Source organism: Desmodus rotundus, chromosome 10 (assembly GCF_022682495.2).
Source record: "Desmodus rotundus isolate HL8 chromosome 10, HLdesRot8A.1, whole genome shotgun sequence".
In the NCBI taxonomy this organism is placed as follows: domain Eukaryota; kingdom Metazoa; phylum Chordata; class Mammalia; order Chiroptera; family Phyllostomidae; genus Desmodus; species Desmodus rotundus.
Window position 1 is genome coordinate 19127889 of NC_071396.1, and position 19815 is coordinate 19147703.

General features: G+C 52.1%; 1 protein-coding gene across 1 annotated transcript in view; it reads right to left on the minus strand.

Moving 5' to 3' along the window:
- GPR137B (G protein-coupled receptor 137B) overlaps positions 1–19815 on the minus strand; it is a 42682-nt gene that overhangs the window by 11611 nt on the left and 11256 nt on the right. Inside the window, exons 2-4 of the mRNA XM_024561765.3 lie at positions 11413–11462; positions 3772–3994; positions 1710–1859 (exon numbers count right to left, since the gene is read on the minus strand). Coding sequence (XP_024417533.3) covers positions 1710–1859; positions 3772–3994; positions 11413–11462 — 423 coding nt within the window. The remainder of the gene's footprint in view (positions 1–1709; positions 1860–3771; positions 3995–11412; positions 11463–19815) is intronic.

Consider the following 19815-nt stretch of genomic DNA (forward strand, 5'->3'; position numbering starts at 1 on the left):
AAGGCGTGCAGGGGAAGCATGGGGGGTATTTGGGCCGCTCAGCCAGAAAGGCCATCATTTCAAAACCAGTGCGCCAAGATCACGCCGTACAGGGCCAGTCACCTAAACTGGATCTGTTTCCTTCGCTGTCACAGCGTATTTAAGTGCAGTAACCAAAACAAGTCAGGGACTCTTCAGAAAACCTGCATCTCGAATTCCGCCTGTGACGCGTCTCAACACGCCATTCTACAGGAAAGGCGTGTGCAACTGTGGCCCAGCCTTGTTCCCGGATTCCACCGGCTGCCACACACAGGTCTGGGTGGCTGTAAGTAAATGGCCCCTAAAAACAACAGAAGTTTAGAAATTGTAACCATATTTTAAATTTATTATAAGCTCTTACCTGAAATAAAAATTGAAATAATTATTTTGTAAAAACCAAATCTGTTCTGAAATTGGTTGAAAGTTTCGGTTTGGGAAGGTGAGAAAGTTCTGGAGGGGACAGTGGTGACAGCTGTGCAATGATGTCACTGTGCTTCAGCCAGTAAGTTGTTAAAAAAGTAAATTTTATATTTTACTACAATAACAACCCTTTCTGTATTATGAGTATCATGTTTAAAGTTTATATTTTTATATATTTGATATTCTCAAAACGGGGCATATAATGCCCCTCAGCCCCCATCCTGCGCGTGCTGTTGGCCTGGGTGGGGGGAGGGGTTGTATTGCTGTTTTAATCCTTTCTAATTATAACACCTCCCTGCCTCTTCTGAAGACAGCTTGTCCTCACAGGTTTAACTCATCGTGGTCATTTCCTTCTTTCCCCCACAACCCTAATCCAGTCCAGGTTCTGAGCGCTGCTGGGGATTCAGAAGTGGATGTGTATGCAGTGGGATATTATTCAGTGTTTCTCCAGGAAAAGCGAAGGAGCCTTTGCAATACAATCCAATAGACTCTCTTCTAGAAGTTCTATTTCCTTATTGTAATGGCATCTCTGTGGGACATCAGCTCTCTGCAGGGAGGGAGTCTACTCACTTCAGTATACCCCGCACTCTGTCCAGGATGGGAGATGGGAATCGGTGTTTGTCAAATGAGAGAACGCCAGCTCATTCTCATTCCTTTTTATTCTGAGCTTCTGTAAACATGATTGCCAGTTAATATTTCACTACCTTTGTACCTTTGCTTTATAACTTATGACCTTCTGAGTATGTTAAGAAGGGAGAGACTATCCCATTGAGACCTCGGGTAAAATGAGCTTTTGCTAACACTTTCATGTCCTCAACCACTTTCCTCTAGATTGTGTCAAGTGCCGGGAGTGTTCCCACTCCATCCAAAAAAAGATTCACATAACTTTGTAGTTCCGTGTATTCTTCTGAAACCTAAATATAATGTCTTACCTGTGCGAATTTCACCCTTCAGTAAGAGCCTTTACATTTATATGGAAGCACTTAAAAAATTTTAAGCAGCTTGACAAGAGCCCCCAGAAGGTGCACAGGAGAAAGGGTGTGTGCGCCTGTGTGTCCCGGTTTCGCAAAAGACGTGTGCTGGAGCAGCAGGTGCTACGATCTGGTTTCACAGACGAGGAGGCAGATACCTCACCGGTGAGTGACCCCCAAGGTGACCGACCCTCAAGGTGACCCAGCTCTTTACAGCAAAGAGCTTCAAACTCTCTGCCACCTCGGGTGCCTTGAGGCAAAGAGGGGCCATCCCGGTGACGCCTCGTGGCGCCCACTGACCTGGTCCGACACATTGTACCAGTCGTAATCAAAGGAGTGGACGTTCTTGCTCTGAGAAAAGGACAGGGTGAACAGGTTGTAGCAGGCTCGGGAGGTGTACAGCAGGATGACGGTCACACCGACGGCGGTCACCTGACACACGGAGGAGCCCTGGAAGAGTGGAAGCCATGAGGGGCACGCCTGCTCTGATGCGGACACCAGCCCCTCCCAGAACACCCTGAGCCCACCCCCGTCAGGACCCTCACCCTCAGGCCTCCGACCCCCTATCCCGCGGCCCTCCTGAAATCTCAAAGTACCCGCACAGAGAAGCTTTAAAGCCTGGGCTTTGATTTGGAGGTTCCTTGAAGAGGCTTAAAACGTGGGCCATTTGCCCGAGGCCTGGGCTTGTAAGAACAAGAAGGTCAGACTGCTTCTTTGTGAAATCACCAAGGGCCACCATGCAGCTCCAAGAGGAGCCTGTGAGCCCAGCGCCCGCCTCTGGTCTGCGGACAACCAAACACACTCGGTGGGGACAGCGGCCTGGAGAGAGCCGAGCAGATGCCGGCAGCTCTGGGCAGCGAGCGCTTCCTCGAAAGCCAGCATCTTCCAGGCTGGGAGGATGGGGTCCTGATGGACTCTGGGCTTGGAGTAGGTGGGAATCAGTGACCGTGACCTATCATGGACAGATTATGGAGCTGTCCATTTCCAAGGTCAGTTAGAGGACCCCCAGCTAGAAACAGGCAGTTAAAGAAAACTGAAATTCATATCTGAGTTTTGCATTTGGAAGTCACTAACTCAATACAAGCTATTCAATTCTGATGTAGAGGTTTGTTAGCTTGTTTGCCATGGGAGTGACCCCAATGGTAGCTGACAATTCAAAACTTAACCCTCCTCTTAAAATCACGACTCTGTTTTTAAAAGCCGTGGGTGGCCCCTATGTGGGAGACAATATAAATAACAGAAAGTTAAGGCAAAATCAAGTTTAAAACTCATCAAAATTTATAGACGGAAAACTAGTCTGCTACACTCACTTCCACGATTTTGCAAGAGTTCAGCCCATTCACAGAGGGCTCTGATTAAGGCTTTGTATTCTGAAGTTTGAGGCACAGGTTTGAAATGACCGATCACTTAAGACACTGAGGGAGTCTGAGCTGCCCCACAGTCAGACAGGCCAGGACATGCAGTCATGGAATTCCAGGAGCAAAGGCACCAGAAACTGCCCGACCCATCTCCACGTGCAAAAACCAAGCCAGAGGCTGAGTGACGCAGGGTAGGGGTCCCACAGCCCTCAAGCACCCAGCATCTGCTCCCCACCTTGCACACTCCGCTAGGTGTCTCGACGGAGGGAGAGTGGGGGTCAGACTGGTCAGGGTGCTGGGCCCCCAGCCTGGGCAGCCTTTCAGCCCCACTGCATCCTGAGAAAGGAAAGGAGAACACCTGGGCCGTGTGGGGCTTGTCTGGCTCCCTCCCTGAACGGTCAGTGACAGCGAAAGTGTCCTGAACTCCAGGGGCAGTTCCCACTGCTACGGAGACCCTCAGGGGCCCCACCAATCGGCAGGAGCCTGCACCTGAGTCTCCACTGTGGTGCAGCCCAGCGATGGGGAGGGCAGACCTGCAGCCAGGCAGCCGGGGCAACACTGGGCTCTACAGGTGCGCGCCTGGGGGGCCTAGTGACCTGTGTGCCTCAGCTTCCTCATCCATAAAGCAGAGAGAAGACGGACCCCCACAGTCGTGAGGTTACACTCGTCTCGTGCTCAGAAAAGCACCTGGAACCCACTGAAATTGATGTGTGTTTCTAGTCACATTTTTAGCACAATCTCCCCACTCGTCCTTTAAAATGTGGTGAAACCACCGTATCTATAAACCAGGAAATAATTCCTCACACCCTGACCCACCAAGCCACCCAGACGAAATGAGTCTTGCATGCACAGTTCCGTGATTCCTGTGCCGCTGGGTTCTGGACACCATGTCGTGCCTGACCATTTGTAGGTCAGCTATGAAAGGTCTTGAGTACGTTTGCAAACCAAGAGGCTATTTTTAGAACAAGCTAAATGGAGGGCTCTTGGCCACGTTTCCACCTTACCTTGGATTCCAAGTAAATGTTGGCCAAGGACATCTTGGAGATTTTGTAGAGGCAGACGGAGAGCGAGACAGCACACAGCACGAAGAGCGTGTCATTGATGGCCACGCGCACCGAGACGATGGCCTTCCTCTCCCAGCTGCCCGTCTTCACCAGCACGGCGCAGGTGAGGTTCACCAACAGGAACACAAGGCTGATGAGCAGCGAGGCCAGGTACAGGGGTAACCTGGAAGGGGTGAGAGAGGCGTGTGAGGCGCCATGACACGCATGCTGGCTGCGCAGTCTGGGTCCATCTAGAAGAAAACTGACATTTTTTGGTGAACTGCTAGAAGCAGAACCCACCAACGTTAACAAACACTTCACAGGTGGGCTGTGGAGTGGCCGGTCCAGGACTCAAATTACAAGTTGGCCACCAACTCTGCTTTCAGGAAGGTAAGTTAGCTCTGGGAGCCTCACTTCCCCGGTCGCTGGGTGGACTGAGGATTGAACGGTGTGTGAACACTCGCTCACTGTGTACAAGCGCTCGCCCAGAGCCCGGAGGGTGGGCTCGGCCGCAGAGCGGGTTTCAGTGAGCAGGCCACCACCCTGCGCTCTGGGGACTTGGGCAAAGTCAGCCTATGTGAGCCTTGGTGCCAACAACTGGAAACACACTAGTAACACCCACGCTACACGCTGTCTTTGAGGACTGAGGTCATGTTTATTAAAATAAGTCACTGAAGTGGGAGTCGGGGGGCACTCACTTGTACCTGGGAACCCTCATACCAGCTTGCCCAGGGCAGATGCTGCCGGCTGCCCTGGGCACCGGCCACTGTGAACTCGTAGCTTCTCAGAGCCACACACACTTCCTCAGTGACCTGTGTCAGGTCTCTGAAGATTTCTCAGACCTGCTAAAACCACAACCCATGGCCTGTCCACATCATGCTTCCTTCGGGTAGACACTGGTCAACAGACACGCAAACAAGGCCTGCTGGACTCGAAACCAGGCTGGTTTCAGCTGAATGTTTGCAAGTCCAAAGGCAAAAGACCATCAACCAGAAGTGGTTTTGCAGCCAGACAGTGATGGTGTTTTCAAAGCCATCACAGACCAGGACATGAAGGCCTGGGTTCGAGTTCTAGCTCAGACGCCATACCAGTGACAGAAGCCTGCTGGGGGCGGGGGGGCAGATACCGAGAAAGGGACAGAAAAACAGAGAGGGACAGAGAGAAGAGACAGAGGAGCAGCTGCGGTTTTATTCCTTGCTCGGAGGTGGCAGGGCCGTGTAATCAACGCCAGGCCCCCCAGCTAACTTGAATGCGATAATAATTTCCTGTCCACTGGCAAAGTCCCTCACCTAATTTTTCAGAACAAACATTCTATCAAAGGGACTTTGCCGGCCTTATTCCTCATCCTTCAGATTGTAGCTCAAATACCACTGCTTCCGAGAAGCCTTTCCTGCCTCCTGTACCCCTTACAGGCACACTCGTGCACACAGGCACACTTCTACCTGTTCCTTCCTGGTCCCACCTCTTCCTGTGCTTTAACTTTACAGACAGGTCCCCACTGACTCTGAAGCACAAGGCGGTCTGACCCACGCGCCTCCCGTCTAGGTGGTGAACTCCAGGAAGACGGAGGTTTGGCCCTTTCAGCCCTCCGTCACCCTGCACCAGCAGGAGCTCAGGAAATATGCGTGAGTCCAGGTGAAGGTGTGTATCCACATCAGAAGCATGAAGCGGGTCCCTCTCCTTTCCTGCAGCCGCTATGCGTCTGGCCCTTTGGGGGAAACAACCTCACCTTGAGCAGCTGCATCCTTCAAGGTAGAGACAGAGGACGGAGGCTCTTCCCTCCGCAGCCCTGCTGGGGCTGGACAGCCTGCAGGGGCAGACAGGGTGGGAGAGAAGCTGCAGGGGCTGGCAGCCCACAGGTGGGTATGCAGAGGGACAGTGGAGCGAGACAGGATGACGCGACTGCAGTCAGGAGGTGATGGCGTGGAGCTGAGAAGGGAGCATGCCCAGTGGGACCTGGGCAGGTGGTGGCACTGAAGGAGGTCACAGCAATGCGGGAGGACCGGGAGCCCAGAGCCACGGCTCCGTCCCGGGCCCGGCCTGCAGGGATGGTGATGGGCAGGGCTTGGCCGTCTCACCGACGACGCACCTTCACGTGCAGTTACGCACTGAAAGCTTTTCAAGCAGCAACAAATTTTGTTGGGAAAACAAACATGAAAATTACTACGGTCAGGTTTTTTATAGGATGTGATCACCGGTCAAGGCCCTTCTAAATCTACCTCTCACAGACTGTCATGGTCCCTGCTGGTCCCTCTGGGTGGAGTGCCCGCACCCCTCCCCAGCTCCTCCCAGCTGGCCCTCCATACTGTCCACTGTGGTCCCCATTACGGAGTGCACACCAGTATGGCTGTTCAGTTCTGCATGCCACCACCTCCCCAAGCAGACTGAACTCAGGAAAGGCCCCCCCCCCCCCCCGCCCCCGCAGTGTGTCCCCTCTGCCGAAACGTCAGGCTGGGCCCACGGCGAGTGCTCGTACACTGCCCTCGTCCTCAGGCCCTGGATTCCATTCCACGTCTCCCCATAGGGTCCAGCAGGGACCGAGCGTTGCTAAGATCAGGACCCTCGCCACATGGGACGCTGTCCTTCCACATGGGAGTGTTTCCTCTCTTCCTGAAATCTCCTGTAAGGCCCATGGTGGGGCTTAGGGAAGACGGTAGGTCAACGCCAGGGAAATATGAAATTCCTGTGGCACCCGGGCCAGGTCCCTAACCAGGCCAAGCTTCCTTAACCACGGACAGGAGGTGGGGCTCCATGCCAGGCTACGGGGCCAGACGGGGAGAGAGCCCACAGGCAGCTGGCCCAGCGTGTGGCTCGTGGAATTACCACGGTTGTCCTCTGTTCTCAACCACGTGGTCTCAGGTGGGGAAGTTGGGGACAGGGAGAGAGGGACAAAAGCAGGTCTTTGGCAGTCACAGAAAATCTGCCTCCTGGTTCCTCAAAAGCCCCGTTTTCATGGATTTATGATTATCTGCTGTGCCTCTGTGATGGACGTGGGATGTGGTGGGCACACTCCCACCCGCACGGCGGCACGGACCCTGGAGGAAGTGCCCTCCGAACACTGGCCGTCCTGATGGCTGCCCGTGCAGTGGCCAGAGATGCCACTGTGGAGAGAAGTTCTTAGTCCTCGTCCTCTGCTACGAAAGCACGTAGTGACTCACCACCCAGCCTTGCCCCTCGCCCTCACCGGCCTGGCGTGACCAAGGAGACGGGGCCGGACACAGGCAGAGCAAGGCTGTCGGTGTGCTGGGCCACATGTCCTCACCTGTGAGAGGCGGACAATGCTCCTTCCCTCCTCAGAGAGCTGCCCGAGGATTGGGGGTTCTGTGCCTCTTGCTGTCCCCTCTGTCCTCACCCCACAGAGCCCCTCCTTTTGTCAACAGCAAATTCTAGAAAATTACTTCCTCACAGGGGTTCTGGGCCCGATGCTGACCCCATTCTCTCAGGCCCCACGACCAGCTCACCAACTCAAATGTGTAATCTCAGGGCACCCTCTCCCCAGCCTTTCTCAGGCCCCCCCCTCCTCCAACCTGGCCCTGGGGAGCCCCTGCTTCCTCTTCCTCTTCTTTCCCCGAAGTGACAATGACGTCCTGGGCTCTCTCCTCCACACCCTCTTCCTTTAGAGACAGTTTCTGCCCAACCAAGCTCTAAAAGCCACCTCGGGCCACTGCCTCTGTCCTTTGTCCAGGCTTTCATGCCAACCAGCCTGCCACTGGGGTCACCTGAGACCATGTCCATGCTTCCTCCCTGAAGTTCCTCCCCTAGCTTTCTGAACAACCACAATTCCACCATAAACAATTTCCACCCTAAATAATTTCCACCATAACGCTTCAGGCTGCAGAGAGCTTCTTTGATCAGTCACAGACACACTCACACACACACGAATACACCTCACACATTCACACATTCACACACACACACTTCCACATACACACATACTAACACTCAAGTACGTAAACACACTAACACACATTCAAACACACTCATACACATGCAGTCACACTCAGTCATACACACATTCACTCTCATACTTCCACATACACAGTAACACATTCACACACACACATTCACACACTCGCACTCTTGGACTTCCACATACCAACACTAACACTCACGTAAACACACATTCGAACACTCACACACGCAAACACACTACAGACACACACAGTCACACTTACACACACACCTTTAATCATTGCTCAAATTGCACGGCTCCTTATTCCCGCTCCCCTGACTCTGCCCCTTTCCCATTCTCGCCACCACGCTGGGCCTCGCGCCTTCTGGCCAGAACTAACGTGACAGGGTCCTGATTGACGCCCACCCACACCCTGCAGTCCACAGCCAGACCAACCTGTGGGTGCATGGCGTGCTAATTAAACCACTCTCCTCGCTGTCCCCAAACCTGTGCTGGTGTCTCCAAACCTGTGCTGGTGTCCCCATCTCCCTGTCTACACAAGCCTGTCTTTCTCCCTAAAACCTTCCTGTCCCTGGACTTCTATCAAATCCGACTCTGGGCGCCTATAGGACCGCCTGCTACAGAAAAGCCTGCTGTCTGCTTATGGAAACAACGTGGAAAAAGCACTCAGGCCTGTCGTTAAGATACAAGTGAGGAAGCAAAACTGAAATAAGAGAAAAAACACCAGCTCTGTCCTGGAAAGCGTCCACTATGAGAACCTACAAAGCAGCACGTCACACGTCACTTCATTCCCTTAGGGTTCATGGGGTTCACGCTGGGGGGAGGGGTCAGTAGACGTGTTTTACTTCTTTCCACATGTGTAAATTCACACCTTTTCTCTCTGTTTCGTAATTTTTTCTAATGAACTTATATAACTTTCATAGTGAAAAAAGTACCTTATAAAACGTAACGCTTCCCCCTTGGCCTGCGGCTCCGGAAGAAAGGGAGAGATTTGGAGGGTGGAGAGTTTGAAGGGGCATCAGAACAGGCCGTGGTGCACAGGGCTGTTTCCACAGGAACAGTATTCTGGGCACTGCCTAAAAATTACTTCTTTTCAACCCAATCCACAGGGTCAGAATAAACAGCCCATGATAACAGCGAAGACAGATAAGAAAATCAGTGGGAATGGAGAAGCCAAAGAACTTATATGTACGACCCACGGACATGAACTAAGGAGGGGGAATGCTGGTGGGAGGGGAGGTGCAGGGCAGAGAGGAATAAAGGGGGAAAATGGGACAACTGGAATAGCATAATCAATAAATTATATTTAAAAGGAAAAAGAGAATCAATGGGGCCCGGCATCTGGGATGAGCACTGTGCTTGTGAGGCCAGAAGCAGCAGCTCCTGGCGGGTCAGCAAGCGCAGAGCCCAGGTGAGTCCTCAGGCAGCGCCCCCAACTCTTACTCTCCCATTGGGTCAAAGCAACACCAACTCCTAACATAAGGGGGCGGTATTCATGAAGTTCTAACACCTTCGATTTCTTGCAGAAAGGGAAAAGCAAAGCTTGGCTCATATTTTTTATTTAAAAAAGAAATCAAAGATGGAGGAAAAACAGCTAAAAATGTTTAAAATCAAAGTACTCTCGTGCACTCCCATGCCCCATGTCCTTATTTCCTAAGCAGAAGATTCAAAAACAGACTGAGACAGAGCAAATCTGAATCAAATGGCCAGCGACTCCCCCACACTGCAGCTGACGGCCCTGGACCAGCGTCACCAGCCAAGCTGTATGGCAGAGACAGGAACCAAACAACCCGAAAGGTAGCGAAGGCGACGCCAAGATCAGAGAAAACAACACAGCACCACGAGTCTCCCTCCTCGGACCTTGGCCAATCCTGTCACGTGACTTTCTGAACTTCAGTTTCTTTGGAGATAAAATGGGAAATAAAATATACACCTTCAGAATTTTAACCAAAGTCTTTATAAATTTAAAATATATACAAGGTCAGTCCAGCATAAGTCCAGCCATTGTTAAATGTAATGAGAACGGTTTGTGTGACGTGGATGTAACCTGGCAGCCAAGGAGAGTGGACTGGAATGCGCATGCGTGAACAATGACGACTTCATTGTACTAGTCAGTGGGGCGGTAGACACTGTTGAGTGAGCATGTGTATATGTGGCCATTGCATTCAAAACGACTGAGTAGAGCAATGAATCTGCATCACATTTTGTGTTAAGCTTGACTATTCCTCTGTGGAAACTATTCGGATGATTCAGAAGGCCGCAGCTATGGGCAACTGGTGATTGGCAGCTTCATCATGACAATGTGCCCACTCATGCATCACATCTCGTGCAGAGGTTTTTGGCCAAAAATCAAATTACCCAGGTGACTCAGCCCCCCTACAGCCCAGATCTGGCGTCCTGCGACTTCTGGCTTTTCCCAAAACTACAATCACTTTTGAAAGGAAGAGATTTCAGACCATCAATGAGATTCAGGAAAATACGACGGAGCAGCTGTTGGCAATTGGAAGAACTGTGTGATGTCCCAAGGTGCCTACTTTGAAGGGGACTGAGGTGTCACTGTCCTGTGTACAATGTTTCTTGTATGTTATTCAATAAATATCTCTATTTTTCATATTATATGCCTGGATATGTTCTGGACAGATCTCATATTTAAATAAAATATAACATGTATACATTTTTGCATATTTTTAAAGTGACAAAATTATAAAATTTTCATTTGATTCAAGGAGGTAAGTGGCTGAAGTCCCCTTTCCTGAAACGTTTGCCCTCGGTGTGCAGGTCTCCCTGGCAGGGACATCAAGACTGCATCCGTCCCTCGTGCTGCACCCGCCTTGAATTCCCAGAAGCCTGGCCTCCCCTCCCCTCTGCCCAAGGCTGACCTCTCTCAGCCCCCGGTTCTCTCATGGGGGTCACGGAGTACTCTGCACGCTTGGGAAGAGCCGGGGCCCTCTCTGCACACAGCCCTCTGCACACACCTGGGACACAGGCCTTCCCTTCTAGATTGCGAGTCCCTCCTGTTCATCCCAGGACAGGCCTCACTTCCTCCACCACATTCCCATAATCCCCCCAGTCCCCAGAAGCCACAGCACAGACACCCATGCACCCGACACGTCACTGATGGCACTTGGCCTGATTCTGCGAGTTTTCCCACTGTTTAGGACATCTTTACCCTCAGTGTTTACCAGCACCCCACCCCAAGACCCAGCCTACCGCCCTGCCTCAGGGTGCCCAGCTGAGTGCTTAATGGTCAAAGCTGTATTTGCCGGATGGTGCCAGGGAGACGGCTGTCGTACCCAGGTCCTGTAGCTCCAGAGACCAGAGCCCACAGGCATGCGGTGGCTACACACGGGGCCAGGCCACCAGGTGAGTGCAGGGGGCAGGCTCCGCCACAGCTGTACCGCAGGAGGGTGGGGAAGGAACAGGAGGGATGCCAGGCCCAACGGGCGTCAGGGACCCTCTGCCTCCCGCTGAGGCCTGCACTCTCAGAGCCTCCCACATGCTCAGGGCCCACACGGGCTTTGGGTGTACTCCCCTCCCCTTCCTCCTGGGTTCTGAAAGGCACCGGCCTCTCGTTCCTAAACCAGGTGGACATGCTGTGAGACCCAGAAAGTTCAGCCGCCTGTCGCCTGTGGGGGTGGCTCCTGTGTGAGCCTTTCACCTGCTTTCTCAGGAGAATGCCCAGTACTTACCGGTATTTGAGTAATTCTGGGGAGTATTTTGACTTGGCTTTGAAAATCACCTGCAATGACAGAAAAACAGCGGGTTGGGGATGCAATAGGCTGACCCCGAGGCACTCACATCACGCTCAGGACTCCCCTCCCCCTTTCCCTGGGCGCTGGATGAGGAAGTTTGCTAAACTTAATGCTGTTTAGGCAGTGCATACGATTTTAAAATAAAGGTAGTTAAACTGTTACAATGTTTTTTAAAAAGGGAAAGGTATTACTGGTCTTCTCTGACTTCAAGGTTTGTTTGTGAGCCCGTACTTGTCCTAGAGATAAACCCTAACCCTCCTCCCACCTCACTGGGAGCTACCCTAGCACCAAATTAACGCAGTTTGACTGAGTGTCCATGTCCCCAGGCATCCCGCTTTGCTGCACACAGCTACTGCCCCTGGACCGTAGACATGTCAAACTGGATGGTGGTCTGTAGGAGAAACGTTGTGTTGGAAATCCTCCAGATCTTCAGCAGGTTGCACGCCCCCAAATGTGCCCACAGCTGCAGCACCCGCCCAGCGGAGCCTTGAGAAGGCGGACAGGGGACCGAAGGCAGGTGTTGGCTCCAGCCCCAGCCGACGGGGCTGGTCTGCCCAGGTGGCCACAGGGTGGAGGGCTGGCTGGGGGCTGGGGGCAGTGGAGTGGCAGGGCATACGCTCAGGCGTTTGTCATCCTGGGTCCTAGGGGGGCGGGGAAGCACTGGGAGGAGGAGAGAAAGGTTTGGAAGGACAGAGAATGGGACGCTTTCTCAGAGAAGATCTGGTGAGAATCTTCTAGCAAAGCCTTCTGTGTGGAGTTCCTAAATATGACCTCAGCTGGCTGCAGCCTTCCTGGCCACTGACCCTTCACAGACCCCCAGCCACGAGCCACCCCCCGCCCCCTCTGCTCAGCTCTCTTAAAACTCCTCAGGATCTGCTCAGCCTGCAAATACAGAAGGGAGAGAGACGCTGCAGGGAGTGAAGGACAATGAGAGACAGGGTAGGGGGCAGGAGCCTGGTTCTACTGGGAGCTGAGGAGGGGACAGCTGCGCCGGGACCCTGGGGCACACAGGAGTCAGATATTGTTGCCCCCCTGTCTGAGGAGGAAGATGTGAGAAATCAGTTTCCTCCAGGGATCCGGAGAGTAACCCCAGAAATCACCCAGGGGATCCCCCGTGTCCGGCCAGGCCTGCTGGTGCAGCGGTCACTGGGGTAGGGACCCTCCGCCTGACTCTATGGGCCAACTCCCATGATACACTGTGCAAGATGACACCGACAGAGGCAGGATGGAGCTGACAACAGATGAAGAGCTCGAGGGGCCTGGGCAGCCCACCCGCACACACACCCGCCAGTCGGGTGCCCCCAGGGAGGACCCTGGCCCACAGAACCCCTGCCTGGGGCAGGGGACCACAGCTTCCTACAGACCTTACAGTAAGCAAATCCACCTCCTCTTTCCAAAAAATCATTTTCGGAGCTTCCCAGGGGAGCATTCCAAACTCGGACATGAGTTTTATCTCTGTCCTAAGTCCTTTTGGGAAGCAGGTAGGAGGCAGGGGTGGCACCACAAATAAATGAGAATATCGAGTAACACAAACGGATGACGTGAGTTCAGGGCCCTTACTTTACAGGAGCCGTGAGTCAGCTTTGTCGGACAGCGCCCGTGGGGGTCAGGCTACTCCCATCACCTTCCACGTCTCTCAGGACCAAGGAGCAGACGCACACGGACTCCAAGGTGCTGTTACAAATCTCATACCGGCTTGTGCACTGCAGACAAAGCTCTCAGAAACATGGCCTCCTGCTGATTGGTGCTGGGGATATATCGCTTTTGGAACCAAGAGAAGTCTTCACAGTCATCAAAGCAGAAGGAACCACAAGGTTTTAAAAAGGGTTTGACCGTATCAAGGAAATACACAACTACTGTTTAATATTCTACCACACTTGGGGGGACTCACTCAGGTCACTCCCCCACAAGTCACTCTCGCACGCCACAGCCTTTCCCAGCAGCCCTGCCACCCCCCACGGCATCCCCCGCCCACAGACTCAGCTCTGTGCAAAGTGCTATCAGGAACCAAAGAAAAATATGACCAGTTCTGCCTTCCACGGGCTCACAGTCGCAGTGGAGGGGTGAGGTGTGGACAGAGGAAGCACCAGCAGAGGCTGACCAGCAAGCTCCAGCCTCGGCGCGTGGGAGCTCGCAAAGCTGATGTGTAGGAGCAGTCAATCATCAGACAGTCAATATTCTATCCTCTCTAAGCTGAAAGCAAAGGTGACAACCTGAAAACGCGTGGGAGCTCAGACTCAGCCTCGTGGTGACGTCAGCCCTTCTCGGCCACACGCTGCCCTAGCTGGCCCAGGCAGCTCCTGGTCACCGGAGGTCAGCCTGAGTGTGCGATTGTATCAGGGTCAGCTCAAGGCTACTCGGCTCCCAGCTCACTCCCACCACTCGGCCAGTGCTGGGTCTCTGGGACGTGGAACCCGCAGGATGACAACACACCCAGCCAGCTAACAGCTGCAAATGTAGGTGACACTCCGAAATGGAAGTGTAGCCCCCCTCCCCAACCATCTTCCTTTATAAAGAAAACAAGTCGCTGCTGGACCTCCCACAGCCCCGCCCCTGCAGCTCCACCCACTCGTTTGGTGGCGGGTGGGCTGAAGGGAGTCAAGGGCAGCGGCATGACCTCTGCAGCAGCCTGCACCCCAGAGCACCCTCCCGGAACACAGCAAAGGCCAGCGGTTCCAGCCAGGACTGTCCAATACTTGGTCCAGTACCCCAGCTCTATGAGCAATCAGATGCTTTGCCTCAACAATTCCCCTCATAAGAGATTACTCGGAGGCAGGGCTTCTCACAGTGTGCCCACAGAGCTGGGCATTTTAAATGTTACTGGAAATAAGTGTGATCAAGCCTATGGAGTGCTGCACGGCCAAAAAGTTTTTATTCCTGGCAACGACTCCCAGAGCCTCTGAAAGACTCACATGGTGTGAACCTTCCAGCGAAACACGGGGCTACAGCGGTTTCCAAACTGCAGGGATTTGGCCCCTGCAGGTCCTCCCAGTAGTGAGTGTTCCGGAACGCAGGCTGGGGAACACTGCCCTGGGGCACTAAGCACAGATGGAATGCTCCCTGCAGCCCACTGTCACTAATAGTAGTGACAGTGACAATAATAATAAAATAACCACAACAAATGAGAAGCGATGACAACTTTCAAAAGATGCTGAGTGTTTACCCCCATGAACATGAGCTCCAGTCAAGCATGAGGGGTCCACGGGGTTGGCGACCCCCAAAAAGGACCCACAGCCCCACCCTGTAGAATGACTTGTGCAATAAAAGATGGGGAAACCCCACAAAACTCAAATTCAAATCACCATCACATCCCTGCCTGCCCGGAGGAAGACAGTTGTCACTGGTAAAGGAACCATCACATACTCAATAGCCATTCTACCCTCTCCACGCTGGCGGCAAAGGTGACAACCTGAAAACAAGCCTTGACCGTGATTTGTGAAAGTTCTATCCACTCTCGGTCGTTTCTGGCAATTTATGCTTTGAATCCAACCGGGCCTATTCTCCCTGTGCTTGGAAACCCTTTATCCTTCAAGCTAATCTTTAAAGTTCTTCAAAGTTTTATTTAAGTTCCTGGCATATTAAACAGATATACACCAATATACATACATATGTGTCTACATATATTAATTACAGTACAATCGTTGTCCTCACTAATTTAAGTGCATAAATGTCTGAACCAAGTGTTAAAAAAAATCCAAACTTGCCTGCCACCCCACCCCACCCCCATCCGTGCTCCAAGAGACTTCACTGAGACTGATGAGGGCCCAGAACTGCAGCTAAACCTCCTCGGCCAAAGCCTGGGACCTCTCATCGGCCTGCCCACCTCCTGCAGACTGCGCTGGCTCCCGCTGACCCCAGCAGGGACTCAGCTGGGAAGAGATTGATCACGGCCTCAGTATACCGTGCTGCCCAGTATGGCAAGGGCTCGGCCTGCAGGTGCAAAGCCAGGCCCACAGACTTGGAGTGGAGGGGGACCAGGACTCTGTGAGGAAGCGCCTACGAGGCATGCAGAGCCAGATGAAAATGCAAAGGTTCCACATTCAGACTGGTGGTGTTCGCGACGGTTCAACTGGAAGTGAGCACTCAGTCTGGGTTCCAGAATTGTGAACATAAGGAAAAGCTGGTCCAGGTCCTCGAGAAACTCACAGCCAGACACAGACATGCGAGCAGGTTGAGCAGAGTGGAGCTACGATGTGGTGTGAGGTGTGTGGAGGTAAGGGGGGTGTGAGGAGGTAAGGAGCTATGAGGTGAGTGGAGATGTGAGGAGTTGTGAGGTGGTTTCAGAAAGTGAGGGGAGGTGAATAAAGGGGGTACCTGGGGCCAGGGGCTGGGGAGTGATTCTAACACTACAAGGTTCTCCTGGGGGTGATGGTGACAGAGAACACAGCACACGTGGGTGGGGAACTGGACAGAATGTGAATCACATCTGAACCCTGTAAAGGAGAGGAAAGTAAGGAGCAGGCCAGCAGCAGGGCAGGGCCTGGTGGTCAAGCCCCAAAGACCCCAGCAGAAAGTTTGTCCTCCTGCCTGGGTGGAGGACAGTGGGGGCGTCCGTGCTGCCCCGGGGCCAATGGCATGAACCTGGCAGCTGGCCAACGAGCCCACGGAGACTGCAGGCAGGAGGAAGTGGGCGTGGTATGTCAATTCCAGAGCACCAGCTGTGCTTTAAAAATGTGTTTGCAAGAGTTCAAACCCTTCACTTCCTCGCACAACCAAAAGGAGGATAACAACCAATCTAAAATCAATAAACAACCAAAAGCACCAGAAAATCAAACTGCATGGAACTCCAACAACCAAAGAATTAAAGAAAAAATCAACCATAACAACCAGACCGGTGAGGCGGCAGGCTGCATGGCAGGGGTGGACTTAAGGGGAAACTGAGACTCAGAGCTGACTGTGGACTATGACGGCTGCCGCAGTGGGAGAAACTCCCAGTCTCACAGGAGAGGTCACTGAAAAGTGAGCTGGAGGTGAGCAGGCAAGCTGCACTGTTCCCTCTCTGGCCCCTCCCCCACAGGCAGCCAGCAGGGAGGGCAGGTTGCCCCACTAGGGTGAACACCTGAGGCTCCGCCCCCTTACAACCTATCAGCTGCGCCAGGACAAAGAAATATGGTCCAAATGAAAGAACAGAGCAAAGCCTCGGAAAGAGAACTAAGCAAGGAGGAGATCACCAACTTATCTGATGGAGACTTTAAAGCCCGGGTAATCAAAATGCTCACAGAACTGATTAAGCTTGGTCGAAAAATGAAAATACAAATAAACGAAGGATTCCCAAAGTGAAATAAAGCAGAATGTTCAGGGAACCAACAGTGACAGGAAGGAAACCAGGAATCAAAGCAACCATTTGGAACAAAAGGAAAAAAATAAACATCCAACTGGAACAAAAGGAAGAAACAAGAAACAAGAAAAAAGTGAAGAGAGTCTTACAAACCTCTGGGACAACCTGAACCGTTCCAATATCCGAATCACAGGGGTGCCAGAAGGAGAAGAACAGCAGCAAGAAATTGGAAACTTACTTGAACAAATAATGAAGGAGAACTTCCCCAATCTGGCAAAGGAAATAGACTTCCAGGAAGTCCAGGAAGCCAAGAGTCCCAAAGAAGTTGGACCCTAAGAGGAACACACCAAGGCACATCATCATTAAGTTACCCAAGATTAAGGACAAAGAGAGAATCCTAAAAGAAGCAAGAGGGAAGGAGACAGTTAGACTGTCAGCTGATTTCTCAAATGAGACCTTGCAGGCAAGAAGGGGCGGGAAAGAAGTATTCCAAGTCATGAAAGGCAAGGACCTACATCCAAGATGACTCTATCCAGCAAAGCTATCATTTAGAATGGGAGGGCAGATAAAGTGCTTCCCAGAGAAGGTCAAGTTAAAGTAGTTCATCATCACCAAGCCCTTATTATATGAAATGTTAAAGGGACTTATCTAAGAAAAAAGAAGATAAAAAATATGAACAGTAAAATGACAACAAACTCACAACTATCAACAAATGAACCGAAAAGAAAAACGAAAACAATAACTAAGTAAACAATCAGAACAGGAACAGAATCAGAGAAATGGACATCGCACGGAGCGATTTCAGTGGGGAGGGGGAAGGGAGGAATGTGGGGTAAAGGTACAGGGAAGAAGCAGCATAATTAGTAGGCATAAAATAGACGGGGAGAGAGAAAAAATGGCACAGGAACCAGAGGACTCGAAGAACTTAAATGTACAAACCCATGGACATGAACTAAGGGTGGGGGGATTGCTGGAGGGTTGCGGGGACAGGGAAGAGGGGGGATAAAGGGGCAAAAATTGGGAAAACTGTAATGATATAATCAATAAAAAATACTTTTAAAAATGTGTTTGCAAAATGAAAGGTTCTTCAAGGGCACTGGACCTAGTTGTTTCGTTTTTTCTTTAATCCTCACCAGAGGATATGTTTTTATTGATTTTAGAAAGGAAGGGAGATAAACACTGATCAGTTGACTCTCATATGTACCTCAACCAGGGATTGAACCCACAAGGAATGTGCCCTGACCAGGGATCGAACCCACAACCTTTTTTGGTGTACAGGTCAACATTCCAAACAAATGAGCCACCTGGTCAGGGCTGGACCTTGTTTTTAGGTTTGAGGGACCCAGTGTGCAGAGAAGCCCAGGCCCCAAAATGGCAAAGCAGAGGGAGAAGTGGAAACAGGGGTGCGGTGGAGGGGCTCTGTGGGGGAGGCAGACGGGCTGGACACTGGGGCAGGAAGGAGGGGGCAGCAGCAGAAGGTGGCCACCGATTCTGAACAGTGAGGTAGGGCTGGACCCTGAGGTGGAGGAAGAGACCCAGCTGCTTGTTAGGGAAACTTGACCAGGAACCCACAGTGAGTGAGGCAGTGTCCAGGCTCCTCCCTCCCCTCCCCTCCACACCAACACTGTGAAAACAGCAAAGTTTTCCCAGGGTCCCGCATGGCGGTGAAGGGTGGGAGGACAGGCAGGGAGCAGGACCAAAGATGACAAAGGGGAAAAGCAGCGGTTTCCGTGGGAAACCCCCATCATCTCACGGCAGTGAGGCGTTTCCCCAGATCATAAATCCCTTTAGGTCCCGGCATCCTTTCTCCCACTTCAGATCCTACCTAGAAAAATGCCAATGAAAGCAAAGTCCGGTGACTTTCCCGAGGTTCCATTCAGGCCTGATCTCCAGGAAGGCCTGAGGTGAGGACGCAGCGCCTGCCAGTTCCCCCTCTGCTCCCTCCTCCGAGGGCCCGGCCCCCTCACCCCCACCTGTGGGCAAGCTCAGAGCCCTTCGTGACCCCAGGCCCTGCACACCACCTTTCAGATGACGCAGGAGGCCCAGGGACCAGTGAGTGACGTACTTGAGCAGAAGGATCTACTAGCAGCCACTGACTTCTGTCCCCCTCCCCCAATAAATCACAGTCCCTGGATGTCACCAACTCTGTTCCCAACCTTGACCTCTGTGTTTTTCTCCTACTACTGAAGTTGGCATTCGTTGTCTGACTTCTTTCCTAAGGTCATGTTGGCTGCTTCTGGCACAAATGCCCCAGAGTATTCTCCGTGGGCAGGGCAGCGACCCTTGTGCATTCAGCAAACTAACAAGAGTAACTTCTGTCCCCAGAGGCAGTGAGTGACGACTAAATGAAGCACTGTGCATCCATGGACTTTATTCAAAACTTCCCTGTAGACATTTTGCTTTACAAATACTCCAACAAAATGTGGCCCGTGTCTCCGTGTCCCCCCTCCTGGGCCACCACTCCCTGAAGTGCTGCTCCCTTAGCCACTTCACAGTCCTCCCTCCTTAAGAGGCTCTGGCCCCCGAAGCCGGACCCCTGACCCTATGTGCCACGGTTCAGCCTGGGGGTTGCAGCCCCTGGGAGACTCCAGGATTAACAGAGCCAGTCTGAACCTGCGTGAAGCACAGACTAGAGTCGAAAGAAACCAGTATGTTATTTACAACAGCCAAGATACAGAGGCAACGTAGGTGCCCAGCGACAAACTAGTGGGTGAAGATATGCTATGCGTATATACCACAGACTCTCTCTCAGCCGTAAAAAAAAGAATGGAATCTCACCATTTGTGACAACATGAATGGACCGAGTGGGTATTGTGCTCAGTGAAATAAGTCAGACAGAAAAAGACAAACACCACGTGATTTCACTTAGATGTGGAATGTAAAAACACAAAACAAATGAATAAACAACACGAAACAGAAACCAATTCAGATACAGAGAACAAGCCGACAGTTGCCGGAGGGAAGTGGGAAGATAGGGGGGAAAGAGATCAGGTGATGTGGAGGGCATTTCACTATAGTTCATAAAATAAAAAGAATACTCAGTAACATAAGAGAAAAGAAAC